At 52.9% G+C, this 24,397-nt stretch overlaps 4 protein-coding genes across 4 annotated transcripts; 2 read left to right on the top strand and 2 right to left on the bottom strand.

The window, feature by feature from the left end:
• Positions 1-1,023: 1,023 nt before the first annotated feature.
• Positions 1,024-3,370, bottom strand: NEUTE1DRAFT_122042 (uncharacterized protein; the record flags this gene model as incomplete). The annotated part of the gene is made up of 1 exon (XM_009852454.1): positions 1,024-3,370. One exon carries the CDS (start codon positions 3,277-3,279, stop codon positions 1,024-1,026), a length of 2,256 nt encoding a protein of 751 aa, XP_009850756.1.
• Positions 3,371-9,480: 6,110 nt separating this feature from the next.
• On the top strand, positions 9,481-14,130 carry NEUTE1DRAFT_62730 (uncharacterized protein; the record flags this gene model as incomplete). The annotated part of the gene is made up of 5 exons (XM_009852453.1): positions 9,481-9,597; positions 9,793-9,985; positions 10,193-11,651; positions 11,708-13,415; positions 13,490-14,130. The coding sequence occupies 5 exons, from the start codon at positions 9,564-9,566 to the stop codon at positions 13,759-13,761; spliced, it is 3,666 nt and encodes a 1,221-aa protein (XP_009850755.1).
• A 739-nt stretch (positions 14,131-14,869) lies between these two features.
• NEUTE1DRAFT_100558 (uncharacterized protein) lies at positions 14,870-16,459 on the bottom strand (the record flags this gene model as incomplete). The annotated part of the gene is made up of 3 exons (XM_009852452.1): positions 14,870-15,162; positions 15,246-16,316; positions 16,378-16,459. The coding sequence occupies 3 exons, from the start codon at positions 16,457-16,459 to the stop codon at positions 14,870-14,872; spliced, it is 1,446 nt and encodes a 481-aa protein (XP_009850754.1).
• A 3,128-nt stretch (positions 16,460-19,587) lies between these two features.
• On the top strand, positions 19,588-24,348 carry NEUTE1DRAFT_122040 (uncharacterized protein; the record flags this gene model as incomplete). Its single annotated transcript, XM_009852451.1, has 4 exons — positions 19,588-19,886; positions 19,952-22,622; positions 22,680-23,821; positions 23,890-24,348. The coding sequence occupies 4 exons, from the start codon at positions 19,588-19,590 to the stop codon at positions 23,978-23,980; spliced, it is 4,203 nt and encodes a 1,400-aa protein (XP_009850753.1).
• Positions 24,349-24,397: the final 49 nt, after the last annotated feature.

Raw genomic sequence — 24,397 nt, 5'->3', positions numbered from 1 at the left:
TGTCCTCCAGTTCGCTGTAGTGGTGGTCTTGTTGGTGCTGTTGTCATTTTCCTTCTAATTCCTTCATGTTCTACTCGCGTGTTGTTTATGTGAGAGGATTACTCGTCTCGAAGCCTCCTCGATCATCAACAATGAGTTCCATAGTCACAATGGGCCCGCCTGTCAACAAAACGACAGGACATTATCTCGATTTCTCTCCGCAATCAGGAAGAACGGACATATGCTGTGCGACTCGATTCTGCAGCCGTAGGCAGCCGACGAGCGGGCAAGGGAAGTAGGACGAGGATTGTGATCCTGAGCGGCTGCCACGGCAGATGAACAGATGTGTGGTATTTGAACGTGTGTGGTTCGAAAGAGGCCTTGGAGGGTTAAGAAGCTTTGCTCGGCATGTAGTAATGAGGTAATTGAGTTACCGGCGAGTGTCCTGGTACAGGAACGAACTTCCGACAGACAATGGTGGATAAGTTCACATGAGACGTCTGGATCCTAGGAATAAACTATTCTTCTTCTTAAGCAGATCTTCATATGCGTACAGCAAAACGACTGCTATTCTATGAATACAGGAAAGCAACTGACAGATACGCTAGAAGGACGGCAAGTGCTTGAAGTGACCGTTATGATAATGATCAAGCAAAGGATGAAGACGAAAAGAATAGGTTGAATAACGAATAAATCCCGAGAAAACACGAATATTGTTCAACCCGCGTAACCTGTCCCGAAAAGGTCTTGGCGCCAGCTTCTTCTTGTTTCCTGTCTCTTTTTCTCTCCCCCCCCCCCCCCCCGACACTCTCTTTAAACCCTCTTACTGTGTATTTCGGTCCTACGAAACCGAATCCAAGTCTCCTGTACCCTTTAAGAAACGCCTCGACCATGCCCGAACTCATATGCATCCCATGCCCACAAAATGCCACAAAAACACGCTTCTTATATATGAACCCACATCGATAGGCCTCTAAAAAGGCCCCAACGCAAACCACGAGAAACATCACGTACTCCTTGTACAACCACCCAAAATCACAAGAATCACATAACAACACAAACAGCAGTCCTAGCCCTCCTCCTCCCTCCTGCCACTCCCATCCCTTCGTCACCACCTCCAGCCCCCCAAACATCCTCATCATCCTCACCTAGATGGCCCAAACCCTCCTCGTTAGCATGCACCATCGCGGCCTCCCTCGCTCTTCTCCTGCGTCTCCTCCTTCCAGCACCGTCCCCGCCCGCCCGCTCCTCTTCCTCGGCTTGCATATACTGCGCCCACTTGGCTTCAAGACGGCGAGCCGAGGGAAAGGACCCGCGAAGCACGCGCTTGGTGTGCTCGTCTACGGTTTGTTGCCAGCCGTAGTAGCATTTTAGGGCAATTGTTTCCGTGGGCGGGCAGGAATAGGTGGTGGTACCGACGGTTGTGCTTGTGGTGGGAGAGGGGTTGATGGGCGTGGTGGTGGCGGTGCCGGATTTGTTGTCGGTGTCGAACATGGAGGTTGTAAGGTCGGATGATGATGGTTCCTCAGTAAGGGTGATGGAGGGGGTACCAGTGGCAGGAACAGAAATCTTCATGGGTTCGGTGTTTCGGCTGAGGACTTCGCGGATTCCAGTCCAGGTGACGTTGCCGCAGTCGTAGACGGTCAAGTGTAGAGTGACATTTGGCAAGCCTGAGACCTCCTGAGGGCTGAGAGAGATGGCCCGACGCCTGACGTCCATCGCGCGCTGACGGACCATAGAAGCTGCTTCGGCCAGGACCAAATCGCTGATGCGCGTGTTATCCATAATCACGCTGCGGAGAGATGTGCAAGCGCGGAAGACGGGTAGCATGCCCGTGTCGCCTAGATTACCGCAGTAGCCAATGCTGAGGTGTTCGAGCTTGCTCGCGCAGGGAGCTTTGGCGAGGTGTTCGGACAAAAGAGAGTTGGTTAATTCCCCGAGGTCTTCGAGTTCAAGGTGCGTAAGACGGGGAGCAGACGCCAGGATCGGTTCCACTGCCGAGTCGGTCAGGGTCGTGATACCGGAGAGGATTAGACCTTCGAGCTCTGGAACCAGGTGGCCTAGGGCTTGAACGCCCTGGCTGGTGAGACGATTGCATCGGGAAAGATCGAGGTGACGAAGTTTTCGAGGTGGCACCATAGGCGTGTTTGTGAGAACGTCGATTTCGGGATCCACCCCGTGCATCATGACTTGTAGCGCGGCGTCACTCAGATCTTCGCACCCTGCTAGAACGAGGCGTTCGAGGTTGTTGGTGGTAAAGATGGATTTTGCGACTTCCAGGTCCTTGAATCCCTTGACCTCACCGACTCGCAGGTCTTTGAGCTTCGGGCATCCTTCCAACACGGTTTGGATGGCCTTAGCATCCATGTGTTTGCACCATGAGACGTTCAGCATCTCCAACTGCGGGCAGGACTCGGCAATAAGTCTCAGGGTTGTGTTGCAGACGGCTGGCAAGCCTGTAAGATTGAGGTTGACAAGTCTGTTGTTCCTCTTGATCAAATCGTGCAGTGTCTGCCGTTGTAGGTTTCGGCAACCTTCCAGGGTAGCATTGACCAGATTGCGAGAAGCTTTCACCACCATCTCTGCGCGTCTGTGGTGCTCCAACTGCACACATCCTCGAAGGTTGAGATCCTTAATGAATGAGCCCGCTGATACAATGATTTGGGCTAGTGCCTCGGCTGGTATCTGTTGGTAGAACTCCGAGGCGTCACATCTGGTCCAGAGTTGCCCGTCATAGCACATATTATACAAGTCCTTGCTGACACGCGATGTGCGAACCAGCTCCTTGGGGGTGAGAAACGAGAGAACATGGATTCTGATTTCATGCGGCATGTTGGCCCAAAGGTTGAATGTAGTCAACTTTTTCTTGTGACGAGGTAAGGCGATCGAAGTCGTCGCATGAATGGGATGGCCAACTTTGCGGACCGCCAGCATGGGATCCGAAACATTGCAACCGGGCGACTCGAAGCCCGGGGTGGTCGGAGCCGTAGAAGGAACGCTGGAAGAAGCCGTGGACGCTCCGTGAGAGAAGTATGAAGAACTGATGCTGGTCTGACCAAAGGGAGATGGCGCATTGGGCGTAGCCAGACTAACGCATGACAGATTGCTATGGCCGTGGTAGGGACTGCTCGATGACCTTTGGCGTTGAAAAGGAGCCAAGGCCGGTGATGATGAGATACGCTGGAGACCTCGGAGCAGTTTCTCGCGTCCCTTGCTCCTTGCCCTCATCACTTCTCCATTTTCAAGTATGCCATTGCTGGCCGATATGGGCGTTGTCGGCCTGCTTAGCTGTGAATCCATGGTTGCAACGAGTGTGGTTGGTTGCCGCAAGTTCTCCGTGTAAGTGATCGAAACCGGCCCGATGTACTCGGGGAAATACTCAAAAAGGGCACTGATATGAATCGGTGTTTATCTGCCCTTTAACTGGACTGGGTACCGACAGACCGAGAAATGTTTCCAGCAGTGGAGATGAGCAAGGCGAGTGGTGGCGCTATCGAGTAGACACCCAAACTTCAAAGAATGTGCTCGTCTCCCCACGATGGTGATGGTGTGTGGGGTTCTGGACAGCCTGGCGGACAGAGCGAGTAAGGGACACTGACAAATGAGAACCAATCGATGGCCTGAACAGACAACAAAAGCAAGGTGACCAGGGGCTCGGGACAAACGGGGTCTAACAAAGAACGGAAAGAAGCCCAGCGATGAGCGAACGAGGAGCACACCTTCGAGACCACGGAGAGCACGGCTCTGCCTATAAACCCATCAAATGTGCAAGGAAGAGGCGGAGGGTCGGCACATCGGTGACGGGAAGTGTTCTCGAGGTGTTCCAGAGCAGGGCCCCAGAAAATTTCGCTGGCTTCTGCTTCCAAACCCGCACAGCTCGGCCGTCCGCTCGAAGATCAACAGTGCGGGGAGGGGCGAGAGGGGGCCTTTCAGGGGTATTGTCTGTTGGGGATGAGAGGGAAGGTCGGGATATCGGGACCTGTGAATGTCGAGCCCAGCCTTTTCGGATTCCGCACTTGAGGTGTTTCCCTCTTGTATAAGCCTACCGAAACTGTTTGTACGTAGTTGTCGGTAGTTCCGCCGTGAGCTGTAGTGATATTCGAACAGCAGCCAGTCAACGGTTGATTCGTTGTTGTCGTACCGGCCTCGTTTAGTTCGTTTCCACTCCGCTTACACGTGTAAGCTGGAACTGTTTCTTGGGTATGGGTAGGAAGATGAAAGAAAAGAGAATTTCATGAGGAATGAAGACCAGGCGATCTTGGGGATGTGAAGGGCAAGATAAGAGATGTAAGCTGACATCGATAAAGCGAGCTGCTTGGATCCAGCAGATGACACCGGGCTACGATATCCCACGCTAGCGAAGGTGAGAGGGAAAATAAGAAGACGTGGTTTCCTATGATACGGATGGACAGCCGTGAAAGGCAGGAGGGTCTTGCGGTTATTTTTCCGGGTGACACGACATAGCTAGGATGAGGTCCCTTATCGCATATTGGGCAGCCAGCTGAGCGGACTGGGGATGTGTGAAAGGCAGCACTGGCTGGCCGAGGTGGGGGCCTTGAGGTGAGTGGCCGATTGAAGATGGGAAGCCCCAGGTGGTGTGCATGATGATGGAGGAGAGAAACAGCTAGCAACCGGGCTCAAGAGAATCACCGAGACCGGCAGCATGCCGTTGACATGTCACGCCTGTGCTTGGTAGTGTACTATGTACATATTCTACCTTTTGCCTCTAGGCTTGTCAAGGGAGCAGACTGGGGGACAGACAGCACAAACACGAGGCATGGAGCCATTGATCTGACAGACGGGGATAGCGGGCGGCGAGGGCGGGCTGAGGTGGGTTCCATTATCGAGGCCGGGCAGGCGGGCAATGGCTGAATGGCCGAAGATGGTGTGGGATCCAGGCCGAATACTTACTAGGTCCAGTCCTGTTCCATATCGGACATGCCAGACGGGAATCCCCATTGTCTGGATTAGATGGCTTTCTCCTGGACGGACCGCATTTGATCATGCCGGCGTGCCACCTGGTCGCTTGCTAGTTTTTAGGGGTCCAAGGGGTCTTGCAACGCCTCGAGGGCACGCACAAAGCGCTGCTGACCATCCCACCTCCATGGCTGGCGGCTAATCACTCCCACTTCCCGTCCCTCGCTTTGGAACATTTGACCGAGCCTTCTGACGACCCGACCCAATCATTCTTTGCACATATGGAACCTCTTTGAAGTTGGGTGTCTTTGTGTTGCCTTGTTCCTGTGTAATCCCGTTAGGTTTCTTTTACGTTGTGCTTGTCCTGTCAAGCCACTCGTGCTTGTTGAACCCGGAATACATACTTAGGTTCATAAGCCAAACCGAAGCTTTCTGTGTAGTGTACACACTTCTGCCGGCATGTGAGTCGTTAGTGTGGTACCGCCACCATACAATATTCATGGAATTGAAGGTGGGCAAAGTAGCCATCTTTTGTACGGAAAATAGAGTTATCGCTACTTTGCAGTTCAACGCGTTAACCTTTCAAATGCCGGCAAAGGTGTAGCTGTTTGGTGAGATGAAAACTCCTCCTCACCCTGACATCCGACGAAAATGTTAATGTTTGGCAGAAATGGAAAGAGAAACCGACGATTTCAGTCGATCAGCAATGCCCCGCTCCGCCGTGCAGTCCCCACTGTATGCGCTCAGCGTACCCCACTGAGGCGAAAAGCCAGGAGCGTCCAGAATCCGGGGACCCTTGATGGTGGCAGTGATAGTGGGGCATTGCCTGCGTTCTTTGACGTTTCTTTTTCCCGTCGTCGAAGCTTTGGAGCTCGAAACCAACTCCATCGTCAGCATCGCAATCACTTTAGCTCGAAGCTTGAATTATCGAAGCCAGAGATTGATGCCGATCCTCCAACGGTCAAGTCTATTTATTCCGGCACCGTCGAAGAGAAAAGGACATGCGATATAGTGCTCCTTGACGCACCGCCGACCTACATTTTTTTAGCATACGCATCGTCAATTGCCTGCTTGCCTACACTACTTACTGCTCGGAATAGGTACAACAACACGCTTCTAGCATCTATGTACACACAGTAAAACTCGATGCGTGGTTCACACATTGCAGAGCATCAGCTTCTTACATCGGGGCGTTCCCTGAAGTGTATGCTATGCTGACTGTTTACAATCCACAAAGTTTACACAATAACGTCGAACATGGGGTAGAGGTTTCTCGAAAACACAGACTTCCGTTCCCGTGACGGTCTTGAATACCGTGAACCGGCATGCAAACAGCCATAGGGCTGGGCTGTTGGATGCCCGACAACGGGTCAGGTGGAATCTCTTTTCAAGTTGTCACACGACACTCGACGTTGCTGATCGTGGTGTAAATAGATAGACGACGACAGTAACCATAATTGAGCACGGGGCGTGAACAATATCAATCAAGACTATTCCCTCTTCAGCTGACCCTCCCTTTTACGCAAAGCAGATCACGTTTCAGGATTGAGGATTTCTGCTTGCCAACCGGATCTGGCGAGCCTGGGGTAGTTTAAGGTGACGACAACTGATTGAAATGTCGGCGATCGCAATATGTGCGCTTCAGGTCCCATCTCGGATTTTGTTTCGAGGTCGTTCGAGAGATACCGGCCCGTCATTCCACAATCCCGCCAAGCCGCCGACTTACACGGGCTGCCGGGCTCGCGCAGCAACGTGGGGATGGATTTAGAAAAAACGTTGGAGGAGCAAAGTGCGGATGATACCAAGGGCAAATGCGGGGGTCATCCGGATTTCGGTTCCCGATGAACCGTCCGGATGGATGCCCGTTCAGTCCCAAGTTGCAGTCGTCCCATCCGTCTCCCGAACCGGGATTCCGCGGGCGCTATTGTGCCGATAGTAGAGACCCGCCGGTTGGAGTTGACCCGAAATACGGTATCAAAAAGTACTCGCCCGCCAAGTTCCGCCCGCTCTTGTCTAGAACCCAACAATGGACATGAGAAGTCTCAAAATCTTTTCAACAACAGGTCGAATTCGACCACACATATATAGGAGCGCTGCCATGCCTTCATAGCGCAAATAGTCAAGGTGGACCATCCGCCGAAATAACACCTGAAGCCATCAACCTCGGCGAGAAAACGGGGGTCTGCACTGACAGATTGGTGTTCTAAAACTCGCTCATCTTCCCACGTGCTTAGGACAATCAAGGTAAAGAGTGTGTTTGCTGAAGCGTGGGTGGGTGATCTTGCCTCGTCATGTCTTGCGTGTGCCGTGTTTTGGCTTTGTCGATCAATCTCATTCTGAGGCAATGCTGAGATGCGCCGAGGCTCTTCTATTGTTGGGTTCCCCCTGAAGCCCGAATGAAGGACACAAATCGGAGCTCCAGGGCGATGGACACTTCAGGGGTATTCGACGTCTTTGTTATTGCACAGACGAGAAATCTTGAATGTCAATCTAGGTCAATGGTCTGATGGAAAATGGTCACACACAAGATCGAGAGCTCTGCTTTTTCCTAAAAGTGATGAAAACCAATAAGCATGGAACTTGAGTTGTAAACATGTAGTGTAGTGTAATTTGATGAGTGGTGGTACCCCGTCCCAATTGAAGAAAGTGAGCTTTATCAAGATTTTAGTTTGATCTGAGGCGAACACACAGTGTGGCTATCGACCGCGCCCAAGTTGCGCACCACAGAAACGTCCAATTTCAGTTTCCCGAATATCTCTCACATGTCCTCAAATCAAGCCAACAAATCGAGATATCAGAAATATCACGCACTGGAAACACAGAAGCCTCATTTGTCCAAGCCAAGGCCAAAGAAGCACATGTTCATGCCTGGCAGCCCAAGAATGGGCCCGGTTGTGTTCCATCGCTGCAGTGATAAGGTGAGGACCGTGTTAGACAACACAGTATCCCAGCACCGCGTGGGCGGTCATGGACCGCCATGGATGATGGGTTGAACGGGACCCTCTTGTGTTGAGATTCTTCTCCATTTTGGGGCGTCCAGGTTGTCATGCCTTGCATTGCGTAGCCTCCAGTTTGTACTGCCGCTAAAGGATAACGGCGGGTTCGGTCTGGGAATCGTGACAAGTCAAAAACTTCAAGTCAAAAAAAAACCAAAAAAAATTAAAAATTTGAACGAAAATAAAGGAACGTACGGCATTGTGACTTTCAAAGCCTCTCGTCTTGTTGCTGTGTAGCAAGAAGTGGAAAGGAAAGCATCCAAAGCCAACCCCACAACGCTTCGAGTTGGGTCTTGCGGTATTGGTCTCTTTATATCTGTCTCCGTGAAGTTGCAACCCGAAAGGGAGAGAACCACCAGCGCCAGCTCGTAGCTACCTCTACACACTCGTCGCAGTTGCGCCATCAGTGCAGCCCAACGGATCCGGGCACTCTCTCGAGTCTGGAGCTTGGATCGATGCAAGACACCAACTACCTCTAGGTATCAGTCATGATCCCAATTGGTAGGCCGGAAAACGCTCCTACATAGGACGGTCTAGACGTTACCTCTATCGATCTATCTCGACAAGCTTGTCCGACCAAGGACGGAAGAGAAAGCATCTTGTTAGCTTATGAGAGATCACACTGCTATATACCTCTACCTCTAGTGTACCAAGCTGTTTACGTGCGTGTATGATTACGGCATAGTTAAGTTGTGGTCCGCACTAACAAGCTCCAGTCGCCGAGGTAGCTGGCCAGCGCCGCGGTGTCTTTTTTTTTTTTTTTTTTTTTTTGGGTGCCCCTGTTCTTGGCGTGTTGACGGGGCCCCCATTCAGTACAAGTGGAATCCCGGGCTACTAGTAGGCTGTGTGCATCACACATCGACGAACTGGTCGTCACTTGTTCGAGTCGGGCGGGTTGTTTGGAACTTGCCCGTGGGTCGGTCCGTTCTCCCATCATACCTGGAAATCCACGGCAACGGTCACGGTCCCGCCTCCCGCTGCCATCACCCTTAAACGAACCATTCTACCTACCGTCCGCCTCTATACTTTCGCCCAACCCTCCAAACCACCCGGACGCCTCTTCCCGACATTTACGATCCCATCATAGCATTCCAGCCTGGAGCCGGACACTCGCCCCAACCACAGCGAGCTCCTCGCCCATCATACGCCAGACACTCCCGTCCCGTCCAACTCTTGGGGCAGCAACGCCTCCGTCCAGAAGGTCGCATTGGCCTAGCCCAACCGTTCCGTCCGGCTGCTTCGCTTGCGCATCCACTCACTCGACTTACGTATTGTCCATCCGATTATCGCCAACTGGATATTAGAGACCGAGTTGGAGTTCGGATCGAGTGGCTATTTCGATCCAGACTCCCCGCCTCTTCTCCAGTCCTTGCTTCGCATCGCAGAACATCAAACTCCCACCAAAGACGTTCCCGACCACACTACCTACGACGCGCAGGCGGAGCACCCCCGACAGAGCTTTTCTCGACTTCGATTTGCACGCAGCCCCGCCCGCCTGACCTGCGAGTCCTGAAAAAGCCCGACCGAACACACCTTCGCAACACCCGGCTGCTTTGTTGCTTTTCTTGATCCCTCGGGGTGAAAGAATCAGCAAGGACGCGACAACTCCTTGCGCCGCATCGTCTAGCTTGAACTTGGCGTACCCCCGGTTCACAAGCGTGTTGCTCAATTATGCTCGGGATATATGGTGGAAACCCGGAGAATGGTGGGTTCTGGCTCTGCCCCCCCTCCCCGCGAACTACTCTCCGTCCCATCATCATCATGCATGTGCCCGTCATCCTTCAGTCTGATCCCCGTACGGCCCTGCCCGGACATCACATTCAGCCAACCACTGCTTCTACTCTCAACAATTGATTTGCAGCGCAAACTGTACTGACACTTGTCGTGCCATTGATCGCAGGCGAAGAAAGACAACGACACGATGCGGAGGGGCAAGCCCGGTCAGCCTCTCTGTCAGTGTCGCCCGCCCTGCATCTGCCCAAGAACAAGAGTACCGGGAACCTTAGCGTAACAAATGACAGTTCCGAAAAGGCGCGTCTACGCTTCTCCTTCGATGCCGGCCCGGCTGCCGTTGAGTACGATGCCATGGCAAGGTTAGCAAATGTTTACTACATGGTTGCAAGGGAGTCAACATAAGGTTCCCAAGGCCGCAAGGCTGCTCCGGACCTGGAAGCCCTTCTGCTTGTCTCACATTCACCGGTTTGCGGATGCACAGTCGCACAATCTGACTCGGCCCCCCACCGCCCGTCTATATCTCGCATCCTGCAAGCCTAGTTGCTGACTTCCTCTCCCTTCCTTAGAAGTTCTGTCATGACCGACCACGACCACGGTCTGGGCCTCTCCGGTTTGCGACGCATCCGACAGCAACCACTTCCCCTCCGTACCGGCACTCTGCCATCAGCACCCGGCAGTCGGAAACCTTCCTTTGGGTCGGCCATTACCAGATCTGCCTCCCTCACAACTATGCTGGATGTGCACAGCAACTCGATACCCTTATCATCGGTCCCCAATTCGCCAAGCATAGCCTTCACCGAAGACCTCAGCCGCTTTCCCTCCGAATCCCTTCACTCCTTCTCCTTCGCCCACCAGTCGGAAGACTTGATTCACAACCGCCAGAACGTCTTAAAGAGGTCTATCGAGTTTATGAAGGATCGGATGGGTTGGTCAGTGGCATCTAATACCGCCAACGTGGCTCTTGCGAGTGTGCAAGCACGGATATCAGGCGACGTTGAGACTCAAAACGTGTTGGACTTGTTGGCACGGGCACAGTTGGTGGGAGCTGGGAGTCTCCCTAATGGTGATGTCACTTTGTCTACGGGGCCTCTTACCGGACCGGCCGAGCTGTCAGGAGAAAATATATTCGACAAACAGTTTATGGTACCCAGGAGCGCAAGTCCAGAGCCACTCGAGGACGACGAAAGTATAGCGCCAGAATCACCGGCCTCTCAGAAGACCATTGGAGCGACAAAACCCCAAAAGGAAACCGACACATCTCGACCAGCAAAGTTCAGCCTCGGCAACGACTCCGAACACTCATCCAGGAGTACGACCAACGAGAGCGGTACTACTGCGCAGACATCGCCCTCAACCTCTCTGCGTCCAGGCTTCTTGAAGCGAACCATGACTGATACGGAGCATGCGCAGATGCAGCAGAAGCTCATGGATGTCATGGCGACACCTTTTCTGGCCGTTGACTCTGGCCCACAAGACCACCTGCCTTCCCCTGCCCGACAGTCATTCTCGAGCGTTTCGAGTCAGCCACCTGCAGTTTCATCCGCCGTCCATGGTCACTCAACAAGGTGGGCACCCGCTGCCCAGGCCATCTTTACTACAGAATCAAAGCCCCCTTGGACGATTCTCGCTGCCAACGATCTTGCATGCCTTCTGTTTGGAGTCACCAAGGCCGAAGTTAGGAAGATGGGAATTCTGGAAGTTGTACAGGAGGAAAGGAGGGCATGGCTGGAACGAAAGCTGCTCCAGGGATCATCCGACGATGCCGGTGACGGATCGGAGAGTGAGATTGCTAAGCCAGTCTCAAATCCGCCCATGTCAAGTATCCTAGGATCTCGTGGCGGAGGAATAACCGCAAAGCTTCTGAGCAAGCCAAACTCCCGAAACCAACCCCCAAAAAGCAACGCCGGTAGGAGAGCAGCGACGATTCATAACGGCGACCCGAAACCACCAAAGCCAGGACAAGGACACCACCCTGCTACCCAATCAAGAGGCGTACTGCTTTGCGGCGACGTGGTTCCAATCCAGGTGAGTTCTGGCATTATGCAAAGTTACCTGAAGTTTAGCACTAACCAGATGTACAGAAACGCAATGGCGCGACGGGATCGGCCAGCCTTTGGGTCAAGGAGAAAAAAGTCGGTCTCATTTGGGTCCTTGAAGAGATCCATGAGGACGTTGCGTATCTGACGCTGGATGAGGAGGGTGTCGTCCTCAAGCTTTCTGGAGCTCTCGGTCCAATTTGGGGCGATGAGAACTTGAAGCCTGGCATGGATGTTGGCAAACTAATACCTCGCATTCCCCGTCAAGGGTTTGACCCACGTACTGGAGAGATCGATTACGCACAGATTGCGAAGCGAAGATACTATACTTGCCGCAACTCTGACCGAATCAATATTCCAGCAACAATCGACCAAGTCAGGGGTCAGTCCGAACTGCGAGTAGCAAGTTTCCCGCATATCGCCGGTATTGTGGTTGTCTGTCCTCAGACCTTTACCATCAAGAGCTCTAATTCGGTCTTCTGCGGTGCACTCTTCGGCCACGAAAAGCCCGATGGGTTGCCTATCAGTCATCTCGTTCCGGACTTTGCAGGTGTGATACGCATTCTGAAAGACGAAGACGGCATTGACCTGGTAGACGGTATCGTCATACCCGAACACTCCTTCCGAAAGGCTGCAGCGTTCCTCGCATTGAAAGAAGGACGCCCGGATGCTGCAACAAGTCTATTGCGCCCCGAAGGCCTGCCTGCGAAGCATCGTGATGGGTCTGAGCTCAAGATCGATATCCAAATGCGGGTTGTTAAGAGCGAAAAGCAAACACAGATATCGAATCAAGCAATCGCCGAAGAAAGCGAGGATGAAGAATCAGTGTCCGGTGCGGACATGACGGACAGTTTCACCGTCTCTCAGTCCGAACTTGTTTATGCTCTGTGGATCACATATTCACGGCACCTTCACGCAACCAAAAGTAATCCTGGTTTTGCATCGCCCTTGTTATCTGGAACAGCAACTCCACTGCATCAACCTTCACCTGGACAGACCCCCGCCCACACCCCTCCGAAAATGGATTCTGACTCCAGCTCAGAATCAGAATGCGAAACTCCAAGTCAGCGAAGGGAATCCACAACCTCTCTCATCACCCGCCAGCTCAAGGAAGTCGCCATGACAGCTGCCGCCAAGCTCACGGGCACACCAAAGGCCGCCGAGCCCAAGACGGAAGACATTCAGACGCCCAAGACGGTGGAGATTCCAAAGAAGAAAACAATCGACGACTTTGTCATTCTGGAAGACATGGGCCAGGGTGCGTATGGTCAGGTGAAGCTAGCTCGGTACAAGAACAGCGGCAAGAAGTGCGTGCTGAAGTACGTCACCAAGAAACGCATTCTCGTCGACACCTGGACACGCGACAGGAGACTCGGCACCGTGCCTCTGGAAATCCACGTTCTCGATTTCCTGCGGAGGGAAGGATTTAGGCATCCCAATATCGTTGAGATGGAGGACTTCTTCGAGGACAGCGTCAACTACTACATCGAGATGGTACCGCATGGCCTGCCCGGCATGGATCTTTTCGACTATATTGAGCTTCGCACCAACATGGACGAGCAAGAGAGTCGCAGCATTTTCGTACAGGTTGCACGCGCCATCCACCATCTGCACACCAAGGCACTCGTCGTCCACCGCGACATCAAGGATGAGAACGTCATCCTGGACGGGGAGGGCCGGATCAAGCTGATTGACTTTGGAAGTGCGGCGTACATCAAGAGCGGACCCTTTGATGTGTTTGTGGGTACAATTGGTAAGTCATTGTCTTCTCATCTTTTCCAATCGAGGCGTCCTTGATAAAACTAACTGAACCCTACCCACTTCAAGATTACGCTGCCCCCGAAGTCCTCGCTGGCAAGCCCTACGGCGGCAAGGAACAGGATGTCTGGGCCCTCGGTATCTTGCTGTATACCATTATCTACAAGGAGAACCCCTTTTACAGCATCGATGAGATCATGGACCGCGACCTGCGCGTTCCCTACGTCATTAGCGACGAGAGTATTGACTTGATTCGGAAGATGCTCGATCGCGATGTCTCGCAGCGGTCGACGATCGAGGAGGTTTTGGCGCATCCTTGGTGTGCCATGGCGGATGACTAGTGGTCTGGAAGAAGGCAACTTTCTGTGTGCGGGTTGACGAGATGGGAAAGGGGAAAAAAATGGAAATCGGAAGTGGGAGGAGAGAAGGAAAAGTGGCATGAACGTATGGAAAAGCAATTCTGTTACGACTGGGGACTCGAGTCATATGGTTGTGAGCGAGTGTTTTGAGCGTGTGTTGCCAGCAGAGATATTCGGGGGTGGGGGGAAAGAACGAGGGAGAAGAGCGGTTGGTGGCGGTTGTTCTTTTCTTCATTGTTCATGATACCGAAACTTCACACTTTATCATCATCATATCCATATTGCATATCATCAACCTTGAAGACATCAAGTATTTTGGGTTGTTAGAAAAGATGGCGTTTTTGTTTGTTAGTTTCTTCTTCTTCTTATCAAGATTCTTCTTATTGTGAGCATGTCTTGTCAAGCTACCTACGCTACACTTGCGCTTAATATCTTTTTTTTTTTTTTGCTCTTTAGCTTTTACATGAAGATATTGTCTTAACTCTTCTGCGTGAGTGGACTGTGTTAATATGACCAAGAAGAAAGAAAAAAAAGACAACTCGGGGAATTGTAGACCAAGTGCCAAAGAGCCCATAGCGAAAGAAGGGATTGTAGAGATTAAACTTCGAATGCTATTCTTGTAGTTATTTGACAAGTTTTATCGGTTTCCATTCAGGACATTCGTACTCAAAGTTATTCCATGTCTCTGAAATTTTACTCAAAGGCATTCGTCCTGTTCCATTTAAACACTCTTTGTTGATCAATGCACATAATCACTTCACATCAGATCCAAAGTCAGAGCAAAGGAAGTACTCTGTACCATAACTTTAAAGTAATAGGAAGAGAGCTTTGAAGAAGCAGACTCTATCTACTTTGCTGCGCTGTGCTGTGCTTTCATGACACGACTACCACCCAGCCCAGTCCGTCTTGTTGTGCGACGGTCCTTGAGACTATGGGGTATAATAACTACCTATAATCATGTAATCCACATCAGCAGGTATACATGCTCATAGCGATGACTGCCAATTTATGTCCCACCTCCGCTCTCCCCTCTACCCCGGTGTCCTTAACCCACTGCCCAACTCCCCAAGAGCCATTATCCCTATCAATCCTATTCATAAGGAAACCCCCTCGGGAACCCAGCCACCGCAGGCTCCGGTCTATCACCGTCGTACCCTCTCGCATATGCAACCATATCCGCCATCTCATTACTCGTCTGCCAGACATGATCCATGAACCTCTCGTCTGCGTTGACAAAGTCATCGTCATCGTTGTCATCCAGCTCCGCATCAAACTCCTCCCTGTCGGAGGCGTTACCTGTCACGTACTCGTACGGGTTGCGGTCAAGTTCGTCGTCCCATTCGAGATCTTCGTCGGGATAGTCGGCTGCGTAGTAGTTTTCGTCTGTTTGTGGTTGGTGTTAGTTTCCTTTACCGAACAGAGAGAGAGGGGGGGAAAGCAGGGAAGGAGGAAAAAGCATAACATACGGTTCTCATCGTCTTCATCCTCCGGAAACTCAAACTCGTCATCCTCCTCCGCACCAAAGAAGAAGTCAATCTTGTCGGGCTCGGAATCGAACACCAACAGACCGACCTGGGTGGCCGCCACCTCTTCCTCGTTGAGCCGGCTGGCGGGCACGCGGTAGTATTCCTCAACGACGTAGTCGTCATCGTCGGAGGTGTCGAGCATCTCAATGTCCATATCATCGTCCATTGGCGCCGCAGCAGCAGCAGCAGTAGCCTGAGGGGCCACCTCCTTAGTGCGAGCAGCCGCAGCCGCAGCCTCCGGGTGTCGTTGTGCGTATCTCAGCGCGGGAGCCTTGGGCTTGAACTTGGCTTTCCTCTCCGCAGCCTTGGCACTTGCCTCATCCAACTTGCTCAGATGGCTAGTGATTGCGCTGAGTGTGTAGGCGTCCATTTCCTGGGCGAGCTGATCCATGTCGACGTTGACATTGCGATTGACCAGCGAGGGGGGGAGAGCAGGGTGGGTTGATCCAGGCTTCGACTCGGCCGAGGGCTGAAAGCGTCTCGTACCGGGTCGCTTGTATGATCGCTTCACCCCGGTGTCATTGGGATCGGCTGGAGGAGGCTCCTGGTAGGTGTAGCCGGTCGACGGCTTGGGCTGAACAGCGGCAGGGCCATTGTGGGCGTTCACTGATCTCGACTGCTCAAGAGTCTGGTTCTCGTGGAGAGACTTTCGCTTCGAATTGCGCTCGACGAAGATGACGGTGCTGGCGCGCTTCTTGGAGACGGGCCCTGATGTTGAGGCTTGCGATACAATGGTTTTGGAGAGGTGGAATCGTCGAAGAGTAGGCTCGGTCGCTTTGGTTGTCTGGGACGTAGATGTTGGCTCGATGATTGGCGAGGCGCCGGGCTGGGGTGTCATCCTTTGCGATCTCGGACGGGGAAGAGGCTTGATGATGCGCCTCTTCTCATCGCCTTCTTTCGTTGTCTGAATGGTCGGTACGGTTGGCTGCGGGGCTACGATGTCCGTGGCTTGTTTGAGCCGGTACACCCAGCTGCCTTCTCCATTTCGCGAACGCTTGCTGCCCTCGACCCCTGATTCCAATTGTTAGCATTGCAACCAGGAATTGTCAAGAACTTGTCAGAGACGGCTAACTCAGGAAGTCGACAGGCGCATCTTCGGCGCCACGCTTGCGCCGCTTGACCGTGATGGTCTCGGGGGGTAGGAAAACCGACATGTCGACCAAAAGCGTGGTTACAAGTCAATTGTTGGGTGGTGGTTGTTGAGTGCGCCGTCGATGTCGTTGCGAATGGACCACGGCAAGGTAAGTGATGAATCCAGTAGGTGATTTTGGGTAAGTTGATTTGTTGTTTGGTTTTCGGAATTGGCGAGCAATTCGATTTTTCGAATTGGGGTGGTTGGATATTTTCGAAATGTTCGTCGCCGGGTGGTTGTTGATTTGTCAGACGATCTGGTTGCGAAGTTGATAAGTACTGGTCGTAGGAATGGAAAGGTTAGGAAAGGCAATCCACTTGTACGTGAATTGGCAGTTGGAAAATACCTAATGATGGGGTCCTCTGCGTCCGTGGACCTTGATGCCGAGTCCTGGTGAAGGCTTGAGATTCGATCAGAATTATGGTTCTTATCAGTGAACAACCTCACTGCGATAAGCAAGGGTGGCATGTGAACCGAGGAGGCGTCACATCAAAGGCGGTCATCAAAGGCACAACGCTTTGCGCCAGCACTCACCGCCCTATATGCCTAAGTCGACCACTTAAGGTGAGGTCCATGACGCCAGCCAGGCAAAGGTCGGATCCACCTTCAATGCGGGGGATCTGCACCTCGAGAGCCCGTGCGTTTAGCGCCCGGTACCGCGGTTGACGTTGTGACAAGCCAAGAGCTCTTGCTTTTGTCAGTTGAGCATCTGGACTTTTCATAGCGTCTTTCTTTGCATTTCTGCATCACCATTCGGCAAATCACAAGACGTGAAGAGCTGCAGGCAAGGAATCTGTGCGGCAGTGCGGCTCGAGTGCAGCTAAAAATTTGAGGTTGTTGAAGATAGTTTTGAAAGCCATCTTGCGGTGTGCCCTTCAACCAAGAATTTCATCAGCCTATCAATCGCCCCGACGTGCAAAGAGTCAGGTGCAAACCAATTGCAATTCGGTAGGTGTTTCTGACCTTACCCGTCCTCGTTCGCGTGAATATTGTGGCACCACCACTTGCCACCTTGAACCGCAAGCCCGAGGATAGGAAGGTTGTGCTGTGTGTAGTAGGTACACTACACACGTTACACTGCAAAAAGGCTGCAGCTTCGCGCTTTCAGTTCGTTTAAATTTGGTGGCAGCGTTCACAACTGGAAGCAAGGGTACCTCTGTATCGGGACGTATAATGCAGCTGAAGCAGGGCACACATCCATGTCAGGACGGTTGCGGTCTTGATTACGACATTAATGCTGTGAGCTGCCAGTACGTAGTGCATGATTTGGGGACGACGATGAACCGTTGACAAGAGACCGACGACGGGAAGGTGGTTGTATGTTTTTCTTTTCATTCCTCTTTCTGGATCTGCACTTCGGGACAGTTGTACGGCGCGGCGCTAGCAGTGCAGTATGTACTATATGTCTAGTGATCTATGAAGCTGCCACTGCCGTATTTCCGTTTACCTAGGTACCTACTGCATAGTACAGCCACCTACCTAGCCGCCTTCCCTTGTCTGCACCGGTCAAGGCGGGAACCTCCATTCCCTCCCGTCTGTTCGTGATAGAGGTAGGTACCATAGAAACTCGCGCAATTGGCAAAACCAAAATGCCACAAAAAGAGGTTTTTGGGGCATAGTACAGCATGATCTGTAGTGCTCGAGTCCGAGCCTGTACTTTGGAACGCAGGCAGGATAGTGTTGGCTAGTTTTTTAGAGCCTTCACTAACTGAGCGGACATATGTACAGGAAGGAGTATGCTGCTTCCTGTGCTTCCTGTCGGGCGCTCAAAGAGGGATTTGGTTTTGCCAATTGCGCGAGTTTCTACGGTAGAGGTTAGTTGATAAACAACCATCGAATCCATGGGATGCTGCTATTTTCGTAGATGAATCGCGTGATAGTAGGTTGCACCCCTGCGACAGTTAGTTCCTACCTTGAGGATAAACAAGTGACTGAAAACCATCCCGGGCCATGAGCCATATCACAGACTCGTATGAGGTAAAACAAAACAGACTTGAAGAGGGCAATTTCCACTTCTCTGGTTAGTTTGCAGCCCAACTCTGCCTCCCAAGGTCCCCCATCCACCTGCCTCGACCAGGCCGGGCATTTCCATCTGATTCCCCGCGTGTCATGATCCTGGGCTGCGAGTGAGGGGCTTCACAGTAGGGCACTGCACTTGAACACCACCACCACCACTGCACCAAAAGACTGCACCACTTCCTGCATCCAAGCACGCACCGCACCTCGCAGTCGAGCACAGCACACACACACCACTAGGTAGGTAAGTATCCATACAAAACAACGGTTTCCATTCCTCCTATCCACAACCAATACCACCCAAGAAATTCAGGCCCTTATCTTGGATCCGGTCTGCCTGCCTAAATAACCCCGACTGCCTCGAGATCGGCTCCAGTGGTGAGTTGTCCGTCCGATTTCTTCACCCCCTCCATTTTTCCCAACCAGCAGCAGCTGCTCGACCTGCACAATTTCGCTGGCAAACATCCATCCCACATCTTTCTGCAAACCACTGCTCGACGCTGCCATCGTCTTGCCGTCGCGTATCGCTCGCTGTATCTGACTCTTTGCTTTTCTAGCCGTCACAATTTCTGGTCGAGGCTGAGCTTACGACAGACACTCTGAAGAGAGACAACCAAGTTAACTCAAGGTACCCAGAACCCCAAACCCCGCACCTCACTCCAGCACACAAGCACATCCCGTCAATCACCAGCCCACCTAAGCAACCAACATGGAGGAGGGAGAGAGCTTCGTTCGAGCTTCTGTTCTTCCGAGTGTGTTGCGGCCACCTTCGCTTCCAATCCATTCCCCTCACCACTCTCTCTCCACTGTTCAAGATCCACTCCTTGACTTCGCTTGTCTACATGGTTGCCGTAAGCGATCAAGAGCCTAGAACGCGACAAGCACAATAACTAGACGCGCGTTACTGATCACCGTGATTCGAGCAGCTGCCTGTGCGACTCAAGCTACGAACCAGCAGCTAACGTCGCATCACCGCCAACCTACAAAGCTACCCTAGAGCGCTCTTTCACGAGCTATCACTTTATTTTTTCATCGGTGCACAGCATTTGGGCGTCCGGGCCAATGACCCAATAGTCTCATCTTACACTTCAACTCCCCACACTTTCTATCTACCGAAACCAACAAGTCTAAACCATGGCTTCCACCAAGGTGTCTACGACCATTACATTCCGGTCACCCGGCACTCAGCCGCCACTCTTCATTGCTGGTTCTTTCTCTGAGCCAGAATGGCAACCCCAGGAGATGGTCTGCACCACTGGTGCTGACGGAGAGCATGTCTTCACCAAGGAAATCTCGGGCGAACCCGGATCCAAGGTGGTCTACAAGTTCCGCATCGGCTTGGGCGATTGGTGGGTCCTTGACGAAGGCGCGCCTACCGTCACGGACAGTTCTGGTTTCAGAAACAACGAGTTGGAGTTCCAACACCCGCCAAAGTAAGTGGAAGACCATCATGTTCTTGGTCGTCAGCATCAGCTACTAACCTGTAAACCGTATCTAGGGAGGAACCCAAGCCCGACCTCCCCACGGACGAGGCGACCTCAGAGGAGAATGCGCCTCAGACAAATGGAACTACCCAACATCATGCGGATGCTTCGGAGATCAAGGAAGCTTTGAAGGTGGAGACTGCTCCCGAGGTTGAAGCTCCCCAAGAAACCGACACTGCTACAAAGGTTACCGTGGTCTCCGAGACAAACAATGACCCGCCGCACGATGTTGTTCTCAAGGTTGAAGAGGAAACCACTGTCGACATCTCTGCCGCAAAGGATACTTCCTCCAGTGATGATGTTGCCGTGAAGGACGACACTGCGGCAAAAGACGAGACCACGTCGGAGGCTCACACTGAAACCAAGGCTGAAGTCCCTTCAACTACTGAGGCTACCTTGAAGGATGAAGCTCTCTCAGAGCAAGAGGACAAGACCAAGACAAAAGATTCCACGGAGAGCAACGTTGCGCCCGTTGAAACTTCATCCACTGAGACACCTTCCAAGGAGGAGGAGGCCACCCCAGAGGAGACCAAGGTCAAGACAGCAACCGATGTTGAGGAGACCAGCTCGAAGCTCGAGGACTCTCAACAGCATGAGGCGGTCCCGACGGAGGAGGTCCCCGCCCACGAGACTGCTCCAGAGGCCGAGTCGGCGCCCAAGGAGTCCCTTGCCACAGAGGAGGAAACCTCTGCCGAGCCTGCCGTTGAAAAGGAAGAGTCTAAGCCCGAGGAGACTACCATTGTAGACGCTGCGCACAAGAAGGAAGCTGAGGTCGACGCGGAATTGCCCGTTGAGAAGACTGATGTTCAGGAGGAGAGCACCTCGCAAGTCGAGACACGAGAGGAAGCCGCTCCAGCTGAGGAGGCTGTTTCCGCTGCTCCCGAGGCTGAGACCACCTCCGAGGCTGAGACAACCCTGAAGGAGGATACTCTTGCCAAGGAATCCGACTTGCAAGAGACCGCCGAGTCTAAGGAGGAGGTGAACGAGAGTGAAGACCACCTTCCAGAAAATGAGACCGTATCGAAGGATGAGGCCTCTCTGGCGGAAGTGGAGAAGGAGGACTCTGCGCCCCTCACTCATGAGGCTAAAGTTCAGGAGGACACCTTGAAGACCACCGACGAACAGCCTTCGGAAGAGAAGCCTGCTGAGGAGGAGACTGTTCACGAAGACGCCAGTCCGGAAAAGGCCACCGAAGAGAAGGCCACCAAGGAGACTTCGGAAGAGCCTGCCCACGAGGACGATACCAGAGACAAGGCCACCCAGGAGGAAACCGCTTACCAAGATACCCAAACCGACGATGAGGTCACTCAACAGACTACCCAGGAAGAGATCACCCAACAGACAACCCCTGAGGAATATACTCAGCAGACAACCCAAGAGGATGTCACTGAGGATGCCCCTGAAGTTGCTGCTACCAAGGACGAAGTCGACGTGAAGGATGACACCACTCCTCACGAGACCGATCTCAAGGACGAGACTCATCCAATGGAGGCGTCCAAGGAGGAGGAGCCCACTCAGGAGGAGGATGCGGAGGATGCGGAGGAACATGCCGTTGAGGAGACTGCTCAAGAGGAACAGCCTACCAAGGAATCTGCTTCCGAGGAGACAACAGCAACCGGTGAGGCCACTTCAGAGGAGGTTGCGCCGGAGAAGGCTGATGAGGATGAGACTCATGCCAAGACCTACGCAGCTGTGGCTCACGAAGCTCTAGAAGCCGAGACTTCTCCAGAGGTTACTGAGGCTGCTCCGGAAGCTGAGGCTCCTCAGGCCGAGGAGACTGCTCCGGCGACCGAAGCTGCTCCTGCTGAAGAGACTTCTCCTGCTGTCGATGTTGCTCCCGTTGAGAAGGCCGCCCCAGTCGAGGACGACGCTCCGGTTGAGAAGGCTACTTCTCTATCTGAGGAGAATGCTTCCGTCGATGCAACCAACTCTGCTGAAGAAGCTGCTCCCTCTGAGATCCCTGCTGATGTCGTCGAAGAAGCCGCTCTTACTGCCGAGGCTACCCCCGCCGAAGAGACTACTCCTGTCACTGAGGCTACCCATGTTGAGGAGGCTGCGCCTGTTGAGGAGTCTACTCATGCCTCTGAGGATGCTCCTGTCAAGGAGGCTCCTCTGGAGGCCGCCCCTGTCTCTGAAGAGCTCCCTGCTGAAAAGGCCGCTTCGACCGAAGAAACTGCTCCTGCTCTTGATGCTGCCCCTGCTGAGACCGCTGCAGTTGAGGAGGTAACTCCCGCCAAGGAGGCTGAACCCGTCCAGGCTACCTATGCTGAGGTCGCCCAGGCGACCGATGCTGAGGAGCCCGCCCATGTTGAGAAGACTGAGCCTGTCGAGGAGACTACTGTTGATGAGACTGCACCTACTGAAGAGGCCGCTACTGTAGAAGAGGAGGCGGCCAACGTGCCTGCTGAGCAGTCCGAGCCTGTCGCTAATGCGGCCAAGGAGATCCTTGCCCGCTCCGAACCTGTTACCGAGTCGCAGTCTGGTGCTGCCACGCCAAACTTTGCCAGGACTGCGGCGGAAGTCGCTGATTCTGCTGCACTCCTTGACGAAGGAACACCTGAGGATCGTGTCTCCGATGAAGAGGCCGGAAAGACTGGTTTCCGTCGCCTGTCTGCCACGCCCATTACCGAAGTTGCGGACACTGCTGCGGAAGTCGCTGATAGCGCGAAATATCTGGACACTGAGGTGAGAATGGTCTCGTAATGCTTTGCATGATTCACAGTGAGCTAACGCCACAAACAGGCCACGGAGACTGACAAGTCCGAAATTCCTACACCCGCCGAGGACGGCTCCCATAATCCAGCTCTGTTCTCACATGAGTGCGCCGGTATGTACGGCGAAGAACCTTCGATCACGATTGTATCCGAGGACATGGACAAGGACAACGAGATCCGAAAGGAAATACCGCTTGACGAGGAGAATATCGATATTAACGATCCCACCCTAGAACGCTTCCCATCCAACCGCGACGAGATCATCGATACTGTTCGGAAGCTTGAGACCGGTCTCGAGGAGGACCAGGTTATTATCGAGGACGCCCCATCACCTATCATCGGCTCTTCCAATTCACGAAGGGAATCGGAAGTGTCTCACGACGCCGCTCTCGGAGCAAGCGTAATTCCCCGCGCCGCGAAGAGGTTAGAAGTCCCCCATTCACCTCGCGTCTCCGTCAGCTCGGCTCAGTCGTCGGCCTTGTCGCTGCAATCGATTTCTGAGAGCGATGAGCCGACCAACAGCAAAGAAGAGGAAACCTCTGCGGTTCAGCTTTCGCCTCCCCACAAGACCGCGGCGTCAAACGAAACTACACCTAGGGAGGCTACACCTCGGGCGGTTGTTGAGGATGAAGGAATCTCTCTAAGCCCTGACTCGCCGAAGAAGACAGAGCACACCGAAGATCTGACCACCAAGATGCTGGAGCCTCAAGCACTTGATATCCCTGAAGTCTCAGCACATACTGTCTCGGTCGAGGCGCCTGTTGAACCTATCGCCCAGGAAGAACAAGCACCTAAGGATTCCAAGCCCACGAATGGCCTCCTTCCCAGCCCAGAGGTTGTCGCGGAAACCACCGAACGCTCCAAGTCATCTCAACCCGATGCTCAGCAGAGCACCGATGAGCCCGTTGCCGCCTCAGATGCTACCGGTGCTGATGTCCGTAGCGAGGCCGAGGCATCGGCCACAGCAACAGGCGCAGACACTGACAACGCCAACACGGTCAGAAAGAGAGGCGGACAGGGAACACAGGCCAGCTCGCCACCGCCCAGCGATGCTCCAGTCATCAAGCAGGACCCCAAGAGCGGATGGTTCACCACCTTCTGCAAGTTGATCATTGTGGACTTCATCGGCGGTATCCTGAGCCGAATTGCGGGCAACCGTAAAAGACAGACGTAAGGCATACACTGGGCTCAGACGATAACCTTTCTTCAGATTATCGATTGACTCTGTGTTGCTTTAGGCTGTTGGCAGCAGGCACCGCCGCCGTCGCCATGGGGGTCGGATGGTGGAGGATCAAGGCCAATGCAGCTAGAAGCGCTGCTATTGAATGAATTAGCCATGTGTTTTATGCAGGGAGGTGTTATTGGGTGCATATGGGTTACGAAGAACATGAGACATGGATACAGTATGCCATTAGCTATGGTACTCGGAGTTCAAGTTGTGTTGGCAGAGACACGACAAGGCCTCTTGAGATTGTTTTGAACGAAAAGAAAAACCAAAAAAAAAAGAAAGAAAAGAAGAAGGAAGAGGACGACCTAGTACATTGTTAAGTTTTGTTATTCCCTATAGTCAATATCCATACAATAAGTAGTACTCAGCTCTTGAGTTCCTTGTCATGAATTTGTGATGTGATTCCATGCTTCCTCGAGAGTGAGTGCATCCCCATGATGAATTTAGTGTACAATGGCATGGAGTTTTACAGGGACATGGTGGTGAAGAGGCCCCTGAAGCACAACGCTAAGCAGAGA

This window comes from Neurospora tetrasperma (genome assembly GCF_000213175.1).
Source record: "Neurospora tetrasperma FGSC 2508 unplaced genomic scaffold NEUTE1scaffold_3, whole genome shotgun sequence".
Lineage (NCBI taxonomy): Eukaryota > Fungi > Ascomycota > Sordariomycetes > Sordariales > Sordariaceae > Neurospora > Neurospora tetrasperma.
This window is presented reverse-complemented; position numbering and strand designations above follow the sequence as displayed.